The sequence below is a fragment of the Haliotis rufescens genome, unplaced genomic scaffold (genome assembly GCF_023055435.1).
Source record: "Haliotis rufescens isolate VD_foot unplaced genomic scaffold, xgHalRufe1.0.p SCAF_49, whole genome shotgun sequence".
NCBI classification, from domain to species: domain Eukaryota; kingdom Metazoa; phylum Mollusca; class Gastropoda; order Lepetellida; family Haliotidae; genus Haliotis; species Haliotis rufescens.
The window spans coordinates 1134501-1151878 of record NW_025964212.1 but is presented as its reverse complement, the minus strand read 5'-3'; the positions used below and the strand labels follow the sequence as shown (position 1 = coordinate 1151878).

At 43.3% G+C, this 17378-nt stretch overlaps 1 protein-coding gene across 3 annotated transcripts in view; it reads right to left on the bottom strand.

Moving 5' to 3' along the window:
• LOC124139051 (brefeldin A-inhibited guanine nucleotide-exchange protein 3-like) overlaps positions 1-17378 on the bottom strand; it is a 72404-nt gene that overhangs the window by 32347 nt on the left and 22679 nt on the right. For 2 of the 3 annotated variants that reach the window (XM_048383502.1, XM_048383504.1), the window contains 9 exons: positions 17118-17248; positions 16213-16323; positions 13295-13447; positions 9434-9566; positions 8455-8567; positions 5849-6021; positions 4920-5348; positions 2783-2955; positions 1423-1579 (listed from right to left, as the gene is read on the bottom strand). In XM_048383502.1, coding sequence (XP_048239459.1) covers positions 1423-1579; positions 2783-2955; positions 4920-5348; positions 5849-6021; positions 8455-8567; positions 9434-9566; positions 13295-13447; positions 16213-16323; positions 17118-17248 — 1573 coding nt within the window. The remainder of the gene's footprint in view (positions 1-1422; positions 1580-2782; positions 2956-4919; positions 5349-5848; positions 6022-8454; positions 8568-9433; positions 9567-13294; positions 13448-16212; positions 16324-17117; positions 17249-17378) is intronic. The other variant, XM_048383503.1, reaches the window with a different exon arrangement.

Genomic DNA, 17378 nt, shown 5'->3' with positions numbered 1-17378 from the left:
ACATACACACTAGCTGTGTGTCCTGCCAGCCTGAGTGTGACCCTGTGTCCCACCATACTGTCCCCTCATTGTGTACCTACCTCTCAACATACACACTAGTTGTGTGTCCTGCCAGCCTGAGTGTGTCCCACCATACTGTCCCCTGATTGTGTACCTACCCCTCAACATACACACTAGCTGTGTGTCCCACCATACTGTCCCCTCATTGCGTACCTACCTCTCAACATACACACTAGTTGTGTGTCCCACCATACTGTCCCCTCATTGCGTACCTACCTCTCAACATACACACTAGCTGTGTGTCCCACCATACTGTCCCCTCATTGTGTACCTACCTCTCAACATACACACTAGCTGTGTGTCCCACCATACTGTCCCCTCATTGTGTACCTACCTCTCAACATACACACTAGTTGTGTGTCCTGCCAGCCTGAGTGTGTCCCACCATACTATCCCCTCATTGTGTACCTACCCCTCAACATACACACTAGCTGTGTGTCCTGCCAGCCTGAGTGTGTCCCACCATACTGTCCCCTCATTGTGTACCTACCTCTCAACATACACACTAGCTGTGTGTCCCACCATACTGTCCCCTCATTGTGTACCTACCTCTCAACATACACACTAGCTGTGTGTCCCACCATACTGTCCCCTCATTGCGTACCTACCTCTCAACATACACACTAGCTGTGTGTCCCACCATACTGTCCCCTCATTGTGTACCTACCCCTCAACATACACACTAGCTGTGTGTCCCACCATACTGTCCCCTCATTGTGTACCTACCCCTCAACATACACACTAGCTGTGTGTCCCACCATACTGTCCCCTCATTGTGTACCTACCTCTCAACATACACACTAGCTGTGTGTCCCACCATACTGTCCCCTCATTGTGTACCTACCTCTCAACATACACACTAGCTGTGTGTCCCACCATACTGTCCCCTCATTGTGTACCTACCTCTCAACATACACACTAGCTGTGTGTCCTGCCAGCCTGAGTGTGACCCTGTGTCCCACCATACTGTCCCCTCATTGTGTACCTACCTCTCAACATACACACTAGCTGTGTGTCCCACCATACTGTCCCCTGATTGTGTACCTACCCCTCAACATACACACTAGCTGTGTGTCCTGCCAGCCTGAGTGTGTCCCACCATACTGTCCCCTCATTGTGTACCTACCTCTCAACATACACACTAGCTGTGTGTCCCACCATACTGTCCCCTCATTGTGTACCTTCCTCTCAACATACACACTAGCTGTGTGTCCCACCATACTGTCCCCTGATTGTGTTCCTACCTCTCAACATACACACTAGCTGTGTGTCCCACCATACTGTCCCCTGATTGTGTTCCTACCTCTCAACATACACACTAGCTGTGTGTCCCACCATACTGTCCCCTGATTGTGTTCTTACCTCTCAACATACACACTAGCTGTGTGTCCTGCCAGCCTGAGTGTGACCCTGTGTCCAGGATGTTCCTGTAGGTCACCTGGTTGTACACTTCACTCAGCCAAGATGGCGAGAGAAACACCATGACTCCACAGCTGAGGACATCATCCATGAACTCTTTCTGCAAAGGTTGGTTATCTTCATTATTATGTTTTGAGATATTGAAGACTGAGGCAGTTTTTAATCAAAGAAAACAAGTTGCTGAGCTTTTGCCACTAATTACCATATGTATACACAAAAATGCCCTTTTGCTAAAATTCAAACACTGTGAACAGAGGGTTATTCAAAGACAATATTCACAATATCCCAAAGCAAATTGAGACACATTTCAAATCAAGTACACCCAAGTACAGCCTCTAAATATCATCGACACACACGACAGATTTACTATTATCAACTCCCTATGAAGCCAGGGCTCGATTTAAGGAACATGATTTAATTTGCGCCAGGTGTATGTTGACATGAAGACCTAGTTGCACCAGACAGAACCAGGTTGCACCCAGGTCACACCAATTTATCAAAGTTGAAACATAGATGCACAAACTAGTCTGAATAAATAAAATCACAGATCTCTGATTTCTCAGTTAGTTATGTTATATGCTCAACAAAACTTAGAGGTAAAACATGTCCAAATATTGATGTTACTGATGGAAAAGTAAGGCTTAGATAAAAATTTGAAATTGTTTTTACATGCACTTGGTGCACGTAGATATAAATATCAGGTTGCACCTTACAATAGTAGGCTGAACTGTGCATGTTTTACATAGCTAAATAGAGCCGTGGAAAAAGAGAAAGCAACACACACTGAGCCAAAGACCAGAGTGCTGTTTCACAAAGGAATCTTAGTGCTACAAGTGTCCCATGATTTAATATACCGTATTCGACGTAATAAGCGCCCGGGGCGCTCTCAAAATAAGAAATAGAGGGCTCTTATGAGAATATTATTTTGGTGAAAAATACATAGTTGAAAGATAAATTTCGTTGTTTATGCTGACAGCCTGAAATGTTTATGTACAAGAGATATATTTTTCCAGAATTTAATTGCCCATAAATAAGGGTGCATATAACACACGTGTGCGTATTATACCGAACAAATAAGTCTTGTGTACATTGATCAATCGGAAGGGATGACAAATTGGGCTTGTTCACTAGCCAATATATCAGCAAATATTGCCGTGGGCGCTTATTAGAGCGGGGCGCTTATTACGTCGAATACGGTAGATTGGTGTGAACAGGGCCCTGGATAATATCATTCTGAGAATTCTTCTGTGTGGAATCTTGGGCTATATTCTGAAAAGAATCCTATCCACATGTAGCTGCCTACCTCGGAGAGGACGTGACTTGCAGGATCCCGTGATGTGTAGTAGCCGCTGATGGACAGTCTGAGACTGAGGATCATCGTCATCATGGCGGCAATGTAGACACCGTCAGCGTTCAGGATCACTGCCGATATCACTTCAGGGTCGTCATCAGCTCCTTCTTTAGATGAAATCAAACCTGCATCATCAAACACAGTCATCATGGGGCCCAGCTGCTGATGTCAACAATATTTTTCATAAGGTCCTGATGTGGAGGTGTCACAAGTCGGATGTCAGTAAAACTTAGGGCCCTTAGTCAGTAGAGTCTTAGTCTGGAGATGACATCCCCCCGCCCCCATCCCCCTCCTGACAACTGTCAATATGAAAAACGAAATCACACAATCCAATCACAAAATCTTTATTTTATTTGAAACACATTTTCAAAGACTTGATAAGGATATTTAAAGGCTTCCAAGTTCTGCTCTTACAAAAACACCAGACCATTTAGGACTAAGTCCAATTTGTCACTATGGAAACAGGGGGAAGATATTCCTAAATATTTCAAAATAAAGGATATGATTGATCAACCTGGCATGTTTTGTTAAAAATTATGTCATGATTTTTTAGCTCTGCTCTGAAATCGACATCCACCCATCTTGAGACCAACTAAAAATGCAAAAAATCTGCAAATAGCCAAAGGCACTACTTCAGGATCTGTTTGATCATGTTGATATATCTGCCATCTTTTGTTGAAAGATATTGAACATTTCCTTAGTTGTGCTCTGGAAGTGAAATCCACCTCCTTTTGAGACTAAGTATACATTGTGTCCATGGAAATCGAGAAAAATAAAAATGCCCAAAATCCGCAAATAACAAAAGGCACCACAACAAAACACAACCCTGATACATGTGTTAAACACATCCTTGTTACATGTGTTAAACACAACCTTGTTACATGGGTTAAACACAACCCTGTTACATGTGTTAAACACATCCTTGTTACATGTGTTAAACACAACCTTGTTACATGTGTTAAACACAACCTTGTTACATGTGTTAAACACAAACTTGTTACATGGGTTAAACACATCCTTGTTACATGTGTTAAACACAACTCTGTTACATGTGTTAAGCACAACGAGGTTACATGGGTTAAACACAACCTTGCTACATGTGTTAAACACAATCTTGTAACATGTGTTAAACACAACCTTGTGGCATGTAAAACACAACCTTGTTACATGTGTTAATCACAACCTTGCTACATGGGTTAAACACAACCTTGTTACATGGGTTAAACACAACCTTGTTACATGGGTTAAACACAACCCTGTTACATGTGTTAATCACAACCTTGCTACATGGGTTAAACACAACCTTGTTACATGTGTTAAACACAACCTTGTCACATGTGTTAAACACAACCTTGTTACATGTGTTAAACACAACCTTGTTACATGTGTTAAACACAACCCTGTTACATGTGTTAATCACAACCTTGCTACATGGGTTAAACACAACCTTGTCACATGTGTTAAATACAACCTTGTCACATGTGTTAAACACAACCTTGTTACATGTGTTAAACACAACCTTGTTACATGTGTTAAACACAACCCTGTTACATGTGTTAATCACAACCTTGCTACATGGGTTAAACACAAACTTGTTACATGTGTTAAACACAACCTTGTCACATGTGTTAAACACAACCCTGTTACATGTGTTAATCACAACCTTGCTACATGGGTTAAACACAACCTTGTTACATGTGTTAAACACAACCTTGTTACATGTGTTAAACACAACCTTGTTACATGTGTTAAATACAACCTTGTTACATGTGTTAAACACAACCTTGCTACATGTGTTAAACACAACCTTGTTACATGTGTTAAATACAACCTTGTCACATGTGTTAAACACAACCTTGTTACATGTGTCAAACACAACCTTGTTACATGTGTTAAACACAACCCTGTTACATGTGTTAATCACAACCTTGCTACATGGGTTAAACACAACCTTGTTACATGTGTTAAACACAACCTTGTCACATGTGTTAAATACAACCTTGTCACATGTGTTAAACACAACCTTGTTACATGTGTTAAACACAACCTTGTTACATGTGTTAAGGTAAATAAAAGATGAGGACCCTACCTGCACAGAAGTCAGAGGCAAACTTCTGCAGCGCCTCATCCACATCGTACACACTGCCGAGAGTCAACAGTTGTGGCAGCATACCCTGCAGCTTCTGAATAAACTCCTGAGCATTCTGCCGCTCCACGCTCTCGAACCTTTCTCGCAGCAGCTTCTGTCGTCTCGTCATCTCCTCCCTCAGCTGCATCTCCACCTGGGACTGTATGGTGGCCTGGATCTCCATCTCTCGGTCACTCTCACTCTCGGACTCCTTCACCCCTTCCGAGTTCTCCGAGGTGGTTCTGTTGGTGCCATCAGACTCCTGCCCATCCTTAGTAGGTTTCTCCTTGGTACTGGAACTGTCTGTGGTGTCAGGCTCTTTGTCTGGCACATCTGGTGTTTCTGCTGCTCCTCCATCACAGCTGCTTGGGTCCTTCTTATCGAACACTTCTGTGGAAGTTTCATTGAGACATTGAATTTAAACAATCTGCTGAGCAAGCAGACATACTACATCAGTGACTAGCATTTGTGCATCTGTCTGTAAAATACTATTGTTGTAACATTTTAAATTTTAAAGTTTGCGGACTGTTGAACAAGCAAAATGTATATCTTTGACAAGATAAATATTTGGAAAATTATTTTGAACATGTATCCTAACAGACTGCTGTGAAAGCAGAAATATAAAGTCACGTGTATGTGAAAACTCTTGGGTATTCATCATCATAATCTATTACCATTAACATGATGAACGCTGGCAAATTGCCCCCAAAGTATAGCAATATGCACTCACTCTTAACCTGAACTAAAGCTTGCAAATATCTAGGCAATGGTGATGCTTTCTTTATAAACCTTACACCAACGTCATCATTTGGTCGCCTCAATCGACCAGGATAGTTAGCTGGGGACCTATTCTAACACAGAGCAATTCTTACTGTGACAGCTCTACAAACCTTTGCCAATGTTGGGGTAGAGTTTGTTGATGTCTTCAGCCACAGACTGAGACAGTTCCTCTCCTCGGCTCAGTCTCTCCAGGGATCCAAGCAGCTGGTCTACACACATGACACTGGTGAAACACACACCCGAGTCATTGCAGTGGATACACTCCTGCACACTGTCAACTATCCTGCAACACACAGTAGCCATGTCAGGGTGGACCTACATTACAGCAACTAACACACATGACACTGGTGAAACACACGCCCGAGTCATTGCAGTGGATACACTCCTGCACACTGTCAACTATCCTGAAACACACAGTAGCCATGTCAGGGTGGACCTACATTACAGCAACAGTCAGTCTACACACATGGCACTGGTGAAACACACGCCCGAGTCATTGCAGTGGATACACTCCTGCACACTGTCAACTATCCTGAAACACACAGTAGCCATGTCAGGGTGGACCTACATTACAGCAACAGTCAGTCTACACACATGACACTGGTGAAACACACGCCCGAGTCATTGCAGTGGATACACTCCTGCACACTGTCAACTATCCTGAAACACACAGTAGCCATGTCAGGGTGGACCTGCATTACAGCAACAGTCAGTCTACACACATGGCACTGGTGAAACACACGCCCAAGTCATTGCAGTGGATACACTCCTGCACACTGTCAACTATCCTGAAACACACAGTAGCCATGTCAGGGTGGACCTACATTACAGCAACAGTCAGTCTACACACATGACACTGGTGAAACACACGCCCAAGTCATTACAGTGGATACACTCCTGCACACTGTCAACTATCCTGAAACACACAGTAGCCATGTCAGGGTGGACCTACATTACAGCAACAGTCAGTCTACACACATGGCACTGGTGAAACACACGCCCGAGTCATTGCAGTGGATACACTCCTGCACACTGTCAACTATCCTGAAACACACAGTAGCCATGTCAGGGTGGACCTACATTACAGCAACAGTCAGTCTACACACATGACACTGGTGAAACACACGCCCGAGTCATTGCAGTGGATACACTCCTGCACACTGTCAACTATCCTGAAACACACAGTAGCCATGTCAGGGTGGACCTGCATTACAGCAACAGTCAGTCTACACACATGGCACTGGTGAAACACACGCCCAAGTCATTGCAGTGGATACACTCCTGCACACTGTCAACTATCCTGAAACACACAGTAGCCATGTCAGGGTGGACCTACATTACAGCAACAGTCAGTCTACACACATGACACTGGTGAAACACACGCCCAAGTCATTGCAGTGGATACACTCCTGCACACTGTCAACTATCCTGCAACACACAGTAGCCATGTCAGGGTGGACCTACATTACAACAACTAACACAAATGACACTGGTGAAACACACGCCCGAGTCATTGCAGTGGATACACTCCTGCACACTGTCAACTATCCTGCAACACACAGTAGCCATGTCAGGGTGGACCTACATTACAGCAACTAACACACATGACACTGGTGAAACACACGCCCGAGTCATTGCAGTGGATACACTCCTGCACACTGTCAACTATCCTGCAACACACAGTAGCCATGTCAGGGTGGACCTACATTACAACAACTAACACAAATGACACTGGTGAAACACACGCCCGAGTCATTGCAGTGGATACACTCCTGCACACTGTCAACTATCCTGCAACACACAGTAGCCATGTCAGGGTGGACCTACATGACAACAACACAAGCCTGGATATGGTGCTGACAAACCTAGAAACAAACCCAGGTTGAAGAGAGGCAACTCTCTGCAGCAAATTGTGGCACCATTGACAGCTCGGACAACCTCTGCTCTTCCATCAAAGTGTTTAGGTGAGGTGTAATTGGTTTTAACATAGCATTCAAGATTATCTCACATATACAGCGACATCCATGCACCAGTGTAAGTGTACAATATATGTCCGGACTTATGCCAGTTTTATAGCGCTAGCCTACTGAGATACCATGCCTTAGTATAACATGGATACCCCTGAGACACACTATACCGACTCAACCAGTCCTTGTTTTATCTCCTTAATGCCGAATGCCAGGCAGGGTAACAGCTAGTACCATACTTAACGCCTTTTGGTATGACTCGGGGGATCAAACCTCAACCTTCTGCCCTGTGGTCAGATGCTCTATTTACTACACCACGGAGGCGGAAGGAAAGTGTTTGGTTTGATCGAACACTTTGTGGCAATTTACAAAATGTATAGATGAAGTTTTTAGCCATCAAAGCTGGCAAAGATAACATGCAGTCAGCCAGACTGTGAACCTTAAACAGATTTAAGACTGAGTAAAAGTCAATCTTTCAATAGGAGTGAGTGAGTGAGTGAGTGAGTGAGTGAGTGAGTGAGTGAGTGAGTGAGTGAGTGAGTGCCACTTATAGCAATATTCCAGCAATATCACGGTGGAGGATACAAGAAATGGGCTTCACACATTGTACCAATTTTGGGAATCAAACCTGGGTCTTCGTATGACTAGCAGCTGCCTTAACCACTAGGCTACCCCACCACTCCTTATATTTTTCAATATGAAAGTAGTTAAAAATTATATTTAAACGTCCATAAACGCAAACAACTCACAGTTTGAGCAGTGCTACATCAGAGTGGGTGGTTTTGCCTGATGCCTTGGTTTGGTTGTCATCTTCAGTCGGCGGAGCTGCCAGATCTATCACTCTCTCCGTGTCTCCTAGCAACTGGATGAAAAAACAACATGATTTTGACTTAATTCAGTCACTGCATGAAGCATAAATAAGGCCAGAATCTTCTATTTTGGACCCAAAATTCAGGTCGATAGGTTGAAAAAATAAAAATACAGAAATTCCACTTTCAAATATTTCTTTCCTCTTGTGGTTCATACAAATTTCTTGTTTTGAAGTTTTTATTATAAATTTTCCACAGACTTTAATTACAGTATTTTACAAATTTATTCACATTCATAGCAACAGAAAAATATGGAAGCCTTTTAGGGCCATTTGTTTTTTTCTTAATTCCTTGAAATTTCAAGATACTAACTTGAAATTGCAAGATGTTATGTTAAAATTTCAAGATAATAAGTTGAAATTTCAAGATACATACTAAGTTGAAATTTCAACTTATCATCTTGAAACATAAGTTGAAATTTCAAGATAAAAACTTTCAACTTTTCAACTAAGTATCTTGAAATTTCAACTTAGTATCTTGAAATTTCAACTTAGTATCTTGAAATTTAAACTTATTATCTTGAAATTACTTATTTCTTGTCGCAGGAATAAAAAATTCAACTGCTTTCCATTCTTTTCCTTTTTTCACATTTCAATGTATTTGAGTATTCGAGGCAGATTTATGAACCAAGTTTAATAAATGTCTGGCCTTAGTCTCCATTCAAGTATAGCATGAGTACAAGGTGGCAAAACACTGGATACTGGACACACTACATAAAATATTCATACGTGCATATATATCAACAAATGAAGCGACCATTATTTGAATACAACACAAAAATAGGTCTGTAACGTAAATGTCTTCTAGAAAACACACAATGGTATTCATGGCTTCTATTGGAAACAGAACTACTACTGACCTCTTTCATGACCTTGAGAGCATCATGTCTGTGCTGCGGAGGGGGGTACAGCAGCATCCGGTGGAAGAGGGACTCCAGCACGGGTCGCAGCGACCCGATGTTGCCCACCAGTCGAACAAGCTCTGCAGCAATACTGGAGGGATAAGAATGGTGAGTGAGTGAGTGAGTGAGTGAGTGAGTGAGTGAGTGAGTGAGTGAGTGAGTATTGTTTTACGCCGCTTTTAGCAATATTCCAGCAATATAACGGCGGGGGAACCAGAAATGGGCTTCACACATTGTACCAATGCCGGGAATCGAACCCGGGTCTTCGGCATGACGAGTGAACGCTTTAACCACTAGGCTACCCGACCGCCCCGGTGAGTGAGTGAATAAGTCAGACTTTAAGATGAACATGGTGGTCTGGAAGGGGTGTAACAATTCTCTGAACATTCACTGCAATACAATACTCTCACAATGTGAGTCATGATCATATCGACACAAAATTGATGCAAGTTCTCATAAGGTTAAGAAAAAAGTAGTCTTGGTTCTCAGGCATCACCGCATCAACACAAAGTCTGCTGCACGTTTCGTTTTTATTTCCATTTTAAAAAAGAGTTCATGTAAACAAAATTGAATGAAATTTTGGAGAAAAGTAAAATAATAATGGATTACAAACGTCCAGAAACACAATGAACACTTTTATAGCCAGATAGTGTAATAACTGGACTAACTTGCGTACTTCAGTACGGATTTGTTGAAATGCATCTTCCTGTTCACGATAACGTTTTCGCATTGTGAAATAAAATCAAAGCTAAATTGTATGCGTGTATTATGCACACACTGGTAGTCCAATGGTAGTCAATTACTGTATTCCAGTATTTTGCTCATCAAGGAATGCATCATTGTAGGGAGGTCCTTGCCCAGGTTGATTGTACACAACTGTTTATTTTGTTACATACTAGTTTGAACAACAGCAAAAAAAGCCATTGCCTGAGAACCAATTCTTTTATTTTTTAAAGCCTGAGGGAGATATATATAAAAATGGATATAAATAGTTTGTTTCTTTGTTGTTTAACGCCGCACTCAGCAATATTCCAGCTATATGATGGCGGTCTGTAAATAATTGAGTCTGGACCAGACAATCCAGTGTATTGACATCATGAGCATCGATCTACGCAATTGGGATACGATGACATGCATCAACCAAGTCAGCAAGCCTGACCACCCGATCCCATTATTCGCTTTTTATGACAAGCATAGTTGCCTCTTACGGCAAGCATGGGTTGCTGAAGACCTATTCTACCCCGCATCTTCAAGGGTCGGAAATAGATAGTAATATACAATCTTCTGCCAGTGCGTACAAGACAAATCTAAAGCCACTGTTTCCTCCAGTGACACAAATATCAATGGTTCGGTTGGATGTTTCTCATTGCAAGTCCTATCAGTGATGTATGTGGCGATGACAAAGTGTGTCGTCACAGCCTAAGGAGAACAACTCCTCTAAGAATGTTGGCCAGGTGCACTGTTATCAGCAGCAGACACTCTCTTACCTGTATATGACTTTAGCTGCTGAGCTGAGGATGTTGTCACTCTCTTACCTGTATATGACTTTAGCTGCTGTGCTGAGGATGTTGCCACTCTCTTACCTGTATATGACTTTAGCTGCTGAGCTGAGGATGTTGCCACTCTCTTACCTGTATGACTTTAGCTGCTGAGCTGAGGATGTTGCCACTCTCTTACCTGTATATGACTTTAGCTGCTGAGCTGAGGATGTTGCCCCTCTCTTACCTGTATGACTTTAGCTGCTGAGCTGAGGATGTTGCCACTCTCTTACCTGTATATGACTTTAGCTGCTGAGCTGAGGATGTTGCCCCTCTCTTACCTGTATATGACTTTAGTAGCTGAGCTGAGGATGTTGCCACTCTCTTACCTGTATATGACTTTAGCTGCTGAGCTGTGGATGTTGACACTCTCTTACCTGTATGACTTCAGCTGCTGAGCTGAGGATGTTGCCACTCTCTTACCTGTATATGACTTTAGTAGCTGAGCTGAGGATGTTGCCACTCTCTTACCTGTATATGACTTTAGCTGCTGAGCTGAGGATGTTGCCCCTCTCTTACCTGTATATGACTTTAGCTGCTGAGCTGAGGATGTTGCCCCTCTCTTACCTGTATATGACTTTAGCTGCTGTGCTGAGGATGTTGCCACTCTCTTACCTGTATATGACTTTAGCTGCTGTGCTGAGGATGTTGCCACTCTCTTACCTGTATATGACTTTAGCTGCTGAGCTGAGGATGTTGCCACTCTCTTACCTGTATATGACTTTAGCTGCTGAGCTGAGGATGTTGCCACTCTCTTACCTGTATGACTTTAGCTGCTGAGCTGAGGATGTTGCCACTCTCTTACCTGTATGACTTTAGCTGCTGAGCTGAGGATGTTGCCACTCTCTTACCTGTATGACTTTAGAAGCTGAGCTGAGGATGTTGCCACTCTCTTACCTGTATATGACTTTAGCTGCTGAGCTGAGGATGTTGCCACTCTCTTACCTGTATATGACTTTAGCTGCTGAGCTGAGGATGTTGCCCCTCTCTTACCTGTATATGACTTTAGCTGCTGAGCTGAGGATGTTGCCACTCTCTTACCTGTATATGACTTTAGCTGCTGAGCTGAGGATGTTGCCACTCTCTTACCTGTATATGACTTTAGCTGCTGAGCTGAGGATGTTGCCACTCTCTTACCTGTATATGACTTTAGCTGCTGAGCTGAGGATGTTGCCCCTCTCTTACCTGTATATGACTTTAGCTGCTGAGCTGAGGATGTTGCCCCTCTCTTACCTGTATATGACTTTAGCTGCTGAGCTGAGGATGTTGCCCCTCTCTTACCTGTATATGACTTTAGTAGCTGAGCTGAGGATGTTGCCACTCTCTTACCTGTATATGACTTTAGCTGCTGAGCTGTGGATGTTGACACTCTCTTACCTGTATGACTTTAGCTGCTGAGCTGAGGATGTTGCCACTCTCTTACCTGTATATGACTTTAGTAGCTGAGCTGAGGATGTTGCCACTCTCTTACCTGTATATGACTTTAGCTGCTGAGCTGAGGATGTTGCCCCTCTCTTACCTGTATATGACTTTAGCTGCTGAGCTGAGGATGTTGCCCCTCTCTTACCTGTATATGACTTTAGCTGCTGTGCTGAGGATGTTGCCACTCTCTTACCTGTATATGACTTTAGCTGCTGTGCTGAGGATGTTGCCACTCTCTTACCTGTATATGACTTTAGCTGCTGAGCTGAGGATGTTGCCACTCTCTTACCTGTATATGACTTTAGCTGCTGAGCTGAGGATGTTGCCACTCTCTTACCTGTATGACTTTAGCTGCTGAGCTGAGGATGTTGCCACTCTCTTACCTGTATGACTTTAGCTGCTGAGCTGAGGATGTTGCCACTCTCTTACCTGTATGACTTTAGAAGCTGAGCTGAGGATGTTGCCACTCTCTTACCTGTATATGACTTTAGCTGCTGAGCTGAGGATGTTGCCACTCTCTTACCTGTATATGACTTTAGCTGCTGAGCTGAGGATGTTGCCCCTCTCTTACCTGTATATGACTTTAGCTGCTGAGCTGAGGATGTTGCCACTCTCTTACCTGTATATGACTTTAGCTGCTGAGCTGAGGATGTTGCCACTCTCTTACCTGTATATGACTTTAGCTGCTGAGCTGAGGATGTTGCCACTCTCTTACCTGTATATGACTTTAGCTGCTGAGCTGAGGATGTTGCCCCTCTCTTACCTGTATATGACTTTAGCTGCTGAGCTGAGGATGTTGCCCCTCTCTTACCTGTATATGACTTTAGCTGCTGAGCTGAGGATGTTGCCCCTCTCTTACCTGTATATGACTTTAGCTGCTGAGCTGAGGATGTTGGGGGCCGAGGAAGAGCAGCCGGAGCCCCGCCCCATCTCGTCTGCCTTTTGGAGGAGGGAGCTCTTCTCTGTCTTAGGGGTGCCTAGCAGCGAGATGAGGGTCGGGCACAGGTGCTTCCTGGAATCAAACGATGGGAGTTGAGATACGTTGGAACCTCATCCATCCAAGTCCATAGTTGGAGTCAAGCAGCATGCAGATAGCAGACCATTGTGATGATAAAATCCCCCCATGGACCATGAGTTACACTGATTCGGGTCGGTGTTAATAAAACTTCACCATATGGAATTGTTGGAACCAAATCTTGGAACCAAATTCTGGGACCAATCCTGTAATGAAATCCTGGAACCACTTCAGGGAACGATATAATAGAACCAAATCAAGGAACAAATTAATGGAACCAAATCATGGAACCAGTTAATGGAACCAAATCAAGGAACCAATTAATGGAACCAAATCAAGGAACCAAATCATGGAACTAAATCCCGGAACAACTTCAGGGAACCAAATAATAGAACCAAATCAAGGAACCAAATCATGGGAACCACTTCAAGGAACCAAAGCAAGGAACCAAATCATGGAACCAATTCTGGGAAATTCACACAGCTTTAATGTGCATAAAGTGCAACAGTGCTGGACCAGACAAACAGCATACATGACACACCATCAGCTTTATCTAAACTGTACACGATCGTCTGCAACAGACCTATAACAGGACTCATCACACCCACTTTATCTAAACTGTACACGATCGTCTGCAACAGACCTATAACAGGACTCATCACACCCACTTTATCTAAACTGTACACGATCATCTGCAACAGACCTATAACAGGACTCATCACACCCACTTTATCTAAACTGTACACAATCATCTGCAACAGACCTATAACAGGACTCATCACACCCACTTTATCTAAACTGTACACGATCGTCTGCAACAGACCTATAACAGGACTCATCACACCCACTTTATCTAAACTGTACACAATCGTCTGCAACAGACCTATAACAGGACTCATCACACCCACTTTATCTAAACTGTACACGATCGTCTGCAACAGACCTATAACAGGACTCATCACACCCACTTTATCTAAACTGTACACCAACGTCTGCAACAGACCTATAACAGGACTCATCACACCCACTTTATCTAAACTGTACACGATCATCTGCAACAGACCTATAACAGGACTCATCACACCCACTTTATCTAAACTGTACACGATCATCTGCAACAGACCTATAACAGGACTCATCACACCCACTTTATCTAAACTGTACACGATCATCTGCAACAGACCTATAACAGGACTCATCACACCCACTTTATCTAAACTGTACACGATCATCTGCAACAGACCTATAACAGGACTCATCACACCCACTTTATCTAAACTGTACACGATCATCTGCAACAGACCTATAACAGGACTCATCACACCCACTTTATCTAAACTGTACACGATCATCTGCAACAGACCTATAACAGGACTCATCACACCCACTTTATCTAAACAGTTGTCTGCAACAGTGAGTAAGTATGGTTTGACGCCACTTTTAGCAATATTCCAGCAATATCACGTCCGTGGGACACCAGAAATGGGCTTCACACATTGTACCCATGTGGGGGAATCGAACCTAGGTCTTTGGTGTGACGAGTGAACTCTTTAACCACTAGGCTAACCCACCACCTTTGTCTGCAACAGACCTGGAACAGGACTCACCACACCAACCAACTCACAAAATGCGTTTGAGACAAGTAGGCTGTGCACAGAATTTGGGCAACATATTTGGTTGGTACAGGTAGAGATGGTGTACGCATGTTTTGCACATGCAGGTCATGATGATGAGATTGACTATGCTTCCATGGACACATGTGTTGCTCATAAGACTATTAAGAGGTTGGTGTGAAAAGACGATACCAGAATTCTGTAAAAGTCATTTGACAGTTAATTACAAACAAATCAACGTGTCAAAGCTAGGCAAGCAAGGCCAAATCATACATTCTCAGGCTCGAGAATTGGCCTATAATGTCATAAATTACATGGAGAAAGAATGTACATATATATCTCAAGCATTGACAAAATTTGGCATTGCCACTGGTCTGTCTGTATCTATTCTAAAGCGCATCAAGGCAGAAGGTATTACATCGTTACAAAGACAAGAGTAGTTTTATAAGTCCCAAATAGTCCAGTGATCAAATCCCAACTTGACAATTTCGACCAGTGTGCTTACGGTTATTCCTTATTGCTCTCTGGGGTAAAACAGGTATTCCTTTTATACAGGAAATGAATTCCCTTCATTGTCACGATACTTCACAATTGCTGTTACCTATGCAAATATGCAGTCACCCTTTTCTCACTCATCGGGTACCTCAGCGCGTACAATTATGTGCTATTGAACTCGCCACTAACTCATTGTTAGCCAAGACAGGACACGCACATATCAAACGTACTTCTTGCAGTGGACCACCCGCTACCCCTTTCTTTACAATGGTACATGCCAGTGGGAGGACCTCATACATAGTCATTAACTGTCAGGTCACAACTCAACTTATCCTGGCTGACTATTGTAGTTGGATGGTTTGTTGTTTAACGCCGCACTCAGCTATATTCCAGCTATATGACGGCGGTCTGTAAATAATCGAGTCTGGACCAGACAATCCAGTGATTAATATCACGAGCATCGATCCACGCAATTGGGATCGATGACATGCATCAACCAAGTCAGCGAGCCTGACCACCCGATCCCGTTAGTCGCCTTTTACGACAAGCATTGTCACCTTTTACGGCAAGCATGGGTTGCTGAAGACCTATTCTACCCCGGAATCTTCACGGGTCTTAAACTATTGTATGTAACAGATCTGGAAGGGGACTCACCACACCAGTTCCTGGAAGCTGTCGTTGTTGCGGAGTGTCTGGGGGGCCTGACTGAGAATGGCGTGGATGCCCTCTAGGATGAGGGGGAGGGACTGCTTTGTCTGGCTGCCACTGTATAGGGACACATAGATTCACCATCACCATCATCATGATCAAGACAAGCCAGTCACCATAGCACAAATCTATACAAATCTCCATATGGATAGCATATGAAGATCATATTTCTGAATCCCACAGACAACTAATGTCATGCATTCAACAAAATTGTATTCACATTTGACATTTTGGTTGCTGAATATTGTCAAATATTGAAAAGAAAATCTTTCTCAAATCCTCCAGAAGTCCTTTTACCTGTAGTTTGTTTGTTTGTTTGTTGTTTAACGCCGCAATCAGCAATATTCCAGCTACATGGCGGCAGTCTGTAAATAATCAGACAATCCAGTGATTGACATTATGAGCATCGATCCATGCAATTTGGATCGATGACATGCATCAACCAAGTCAGCGAGCCTGACCACCCGATTCCGTTTGTCGCCTTTTACGACAAGCAGTTGCCTTTTACGGCAAGCGTGGGTTTGCTGAAGACCTATTCTACCCCGGATCTTAACAGAAATTTTGCCTGTTGAAATTGTTCAGGTACAAATATCTAAACTAGAGCATGTAGGACAGTTGTTCCCATCTATCACAAAGCATGTTCAAAACCAACTGAGTGAGTTGGATTTAACGCCACTTTTAACATTATTCCAGTTATATCACGGCATGTCAGCTTAATGTGGGAGGAAAGCCCGAGGTGATGCAGGTCTCAGACGTTTACCACTTTGGTGAGACCCATGAGCATGGGTATAGTGCTGACTTAAAACCAACTGTTTGTGCTTGAGTCATCTGTGTACAATTAGGTAGGTTACCTCTGCAGTCCTATAAGTTTGTCACAGAGGTATTTGAGGATGGAGACCACGTCGTCCATCAGACTCTCTGTTGTGCTCAGCTTTCCTCCAGAGGGTCTGAAGTCAGCCAACACATCATCTCCATCTTCCTCCTGCAACACAAAGTGAGAGGCATTTGAGGAAGGTGCTACGCTCCACATCCTTGTGCATCTCCAGTCACCAGTGAGTGTTTGTTTGTTGTTTAACGCCGCTCTCAGCAATATTCCAGCGGTCTGTAAATAA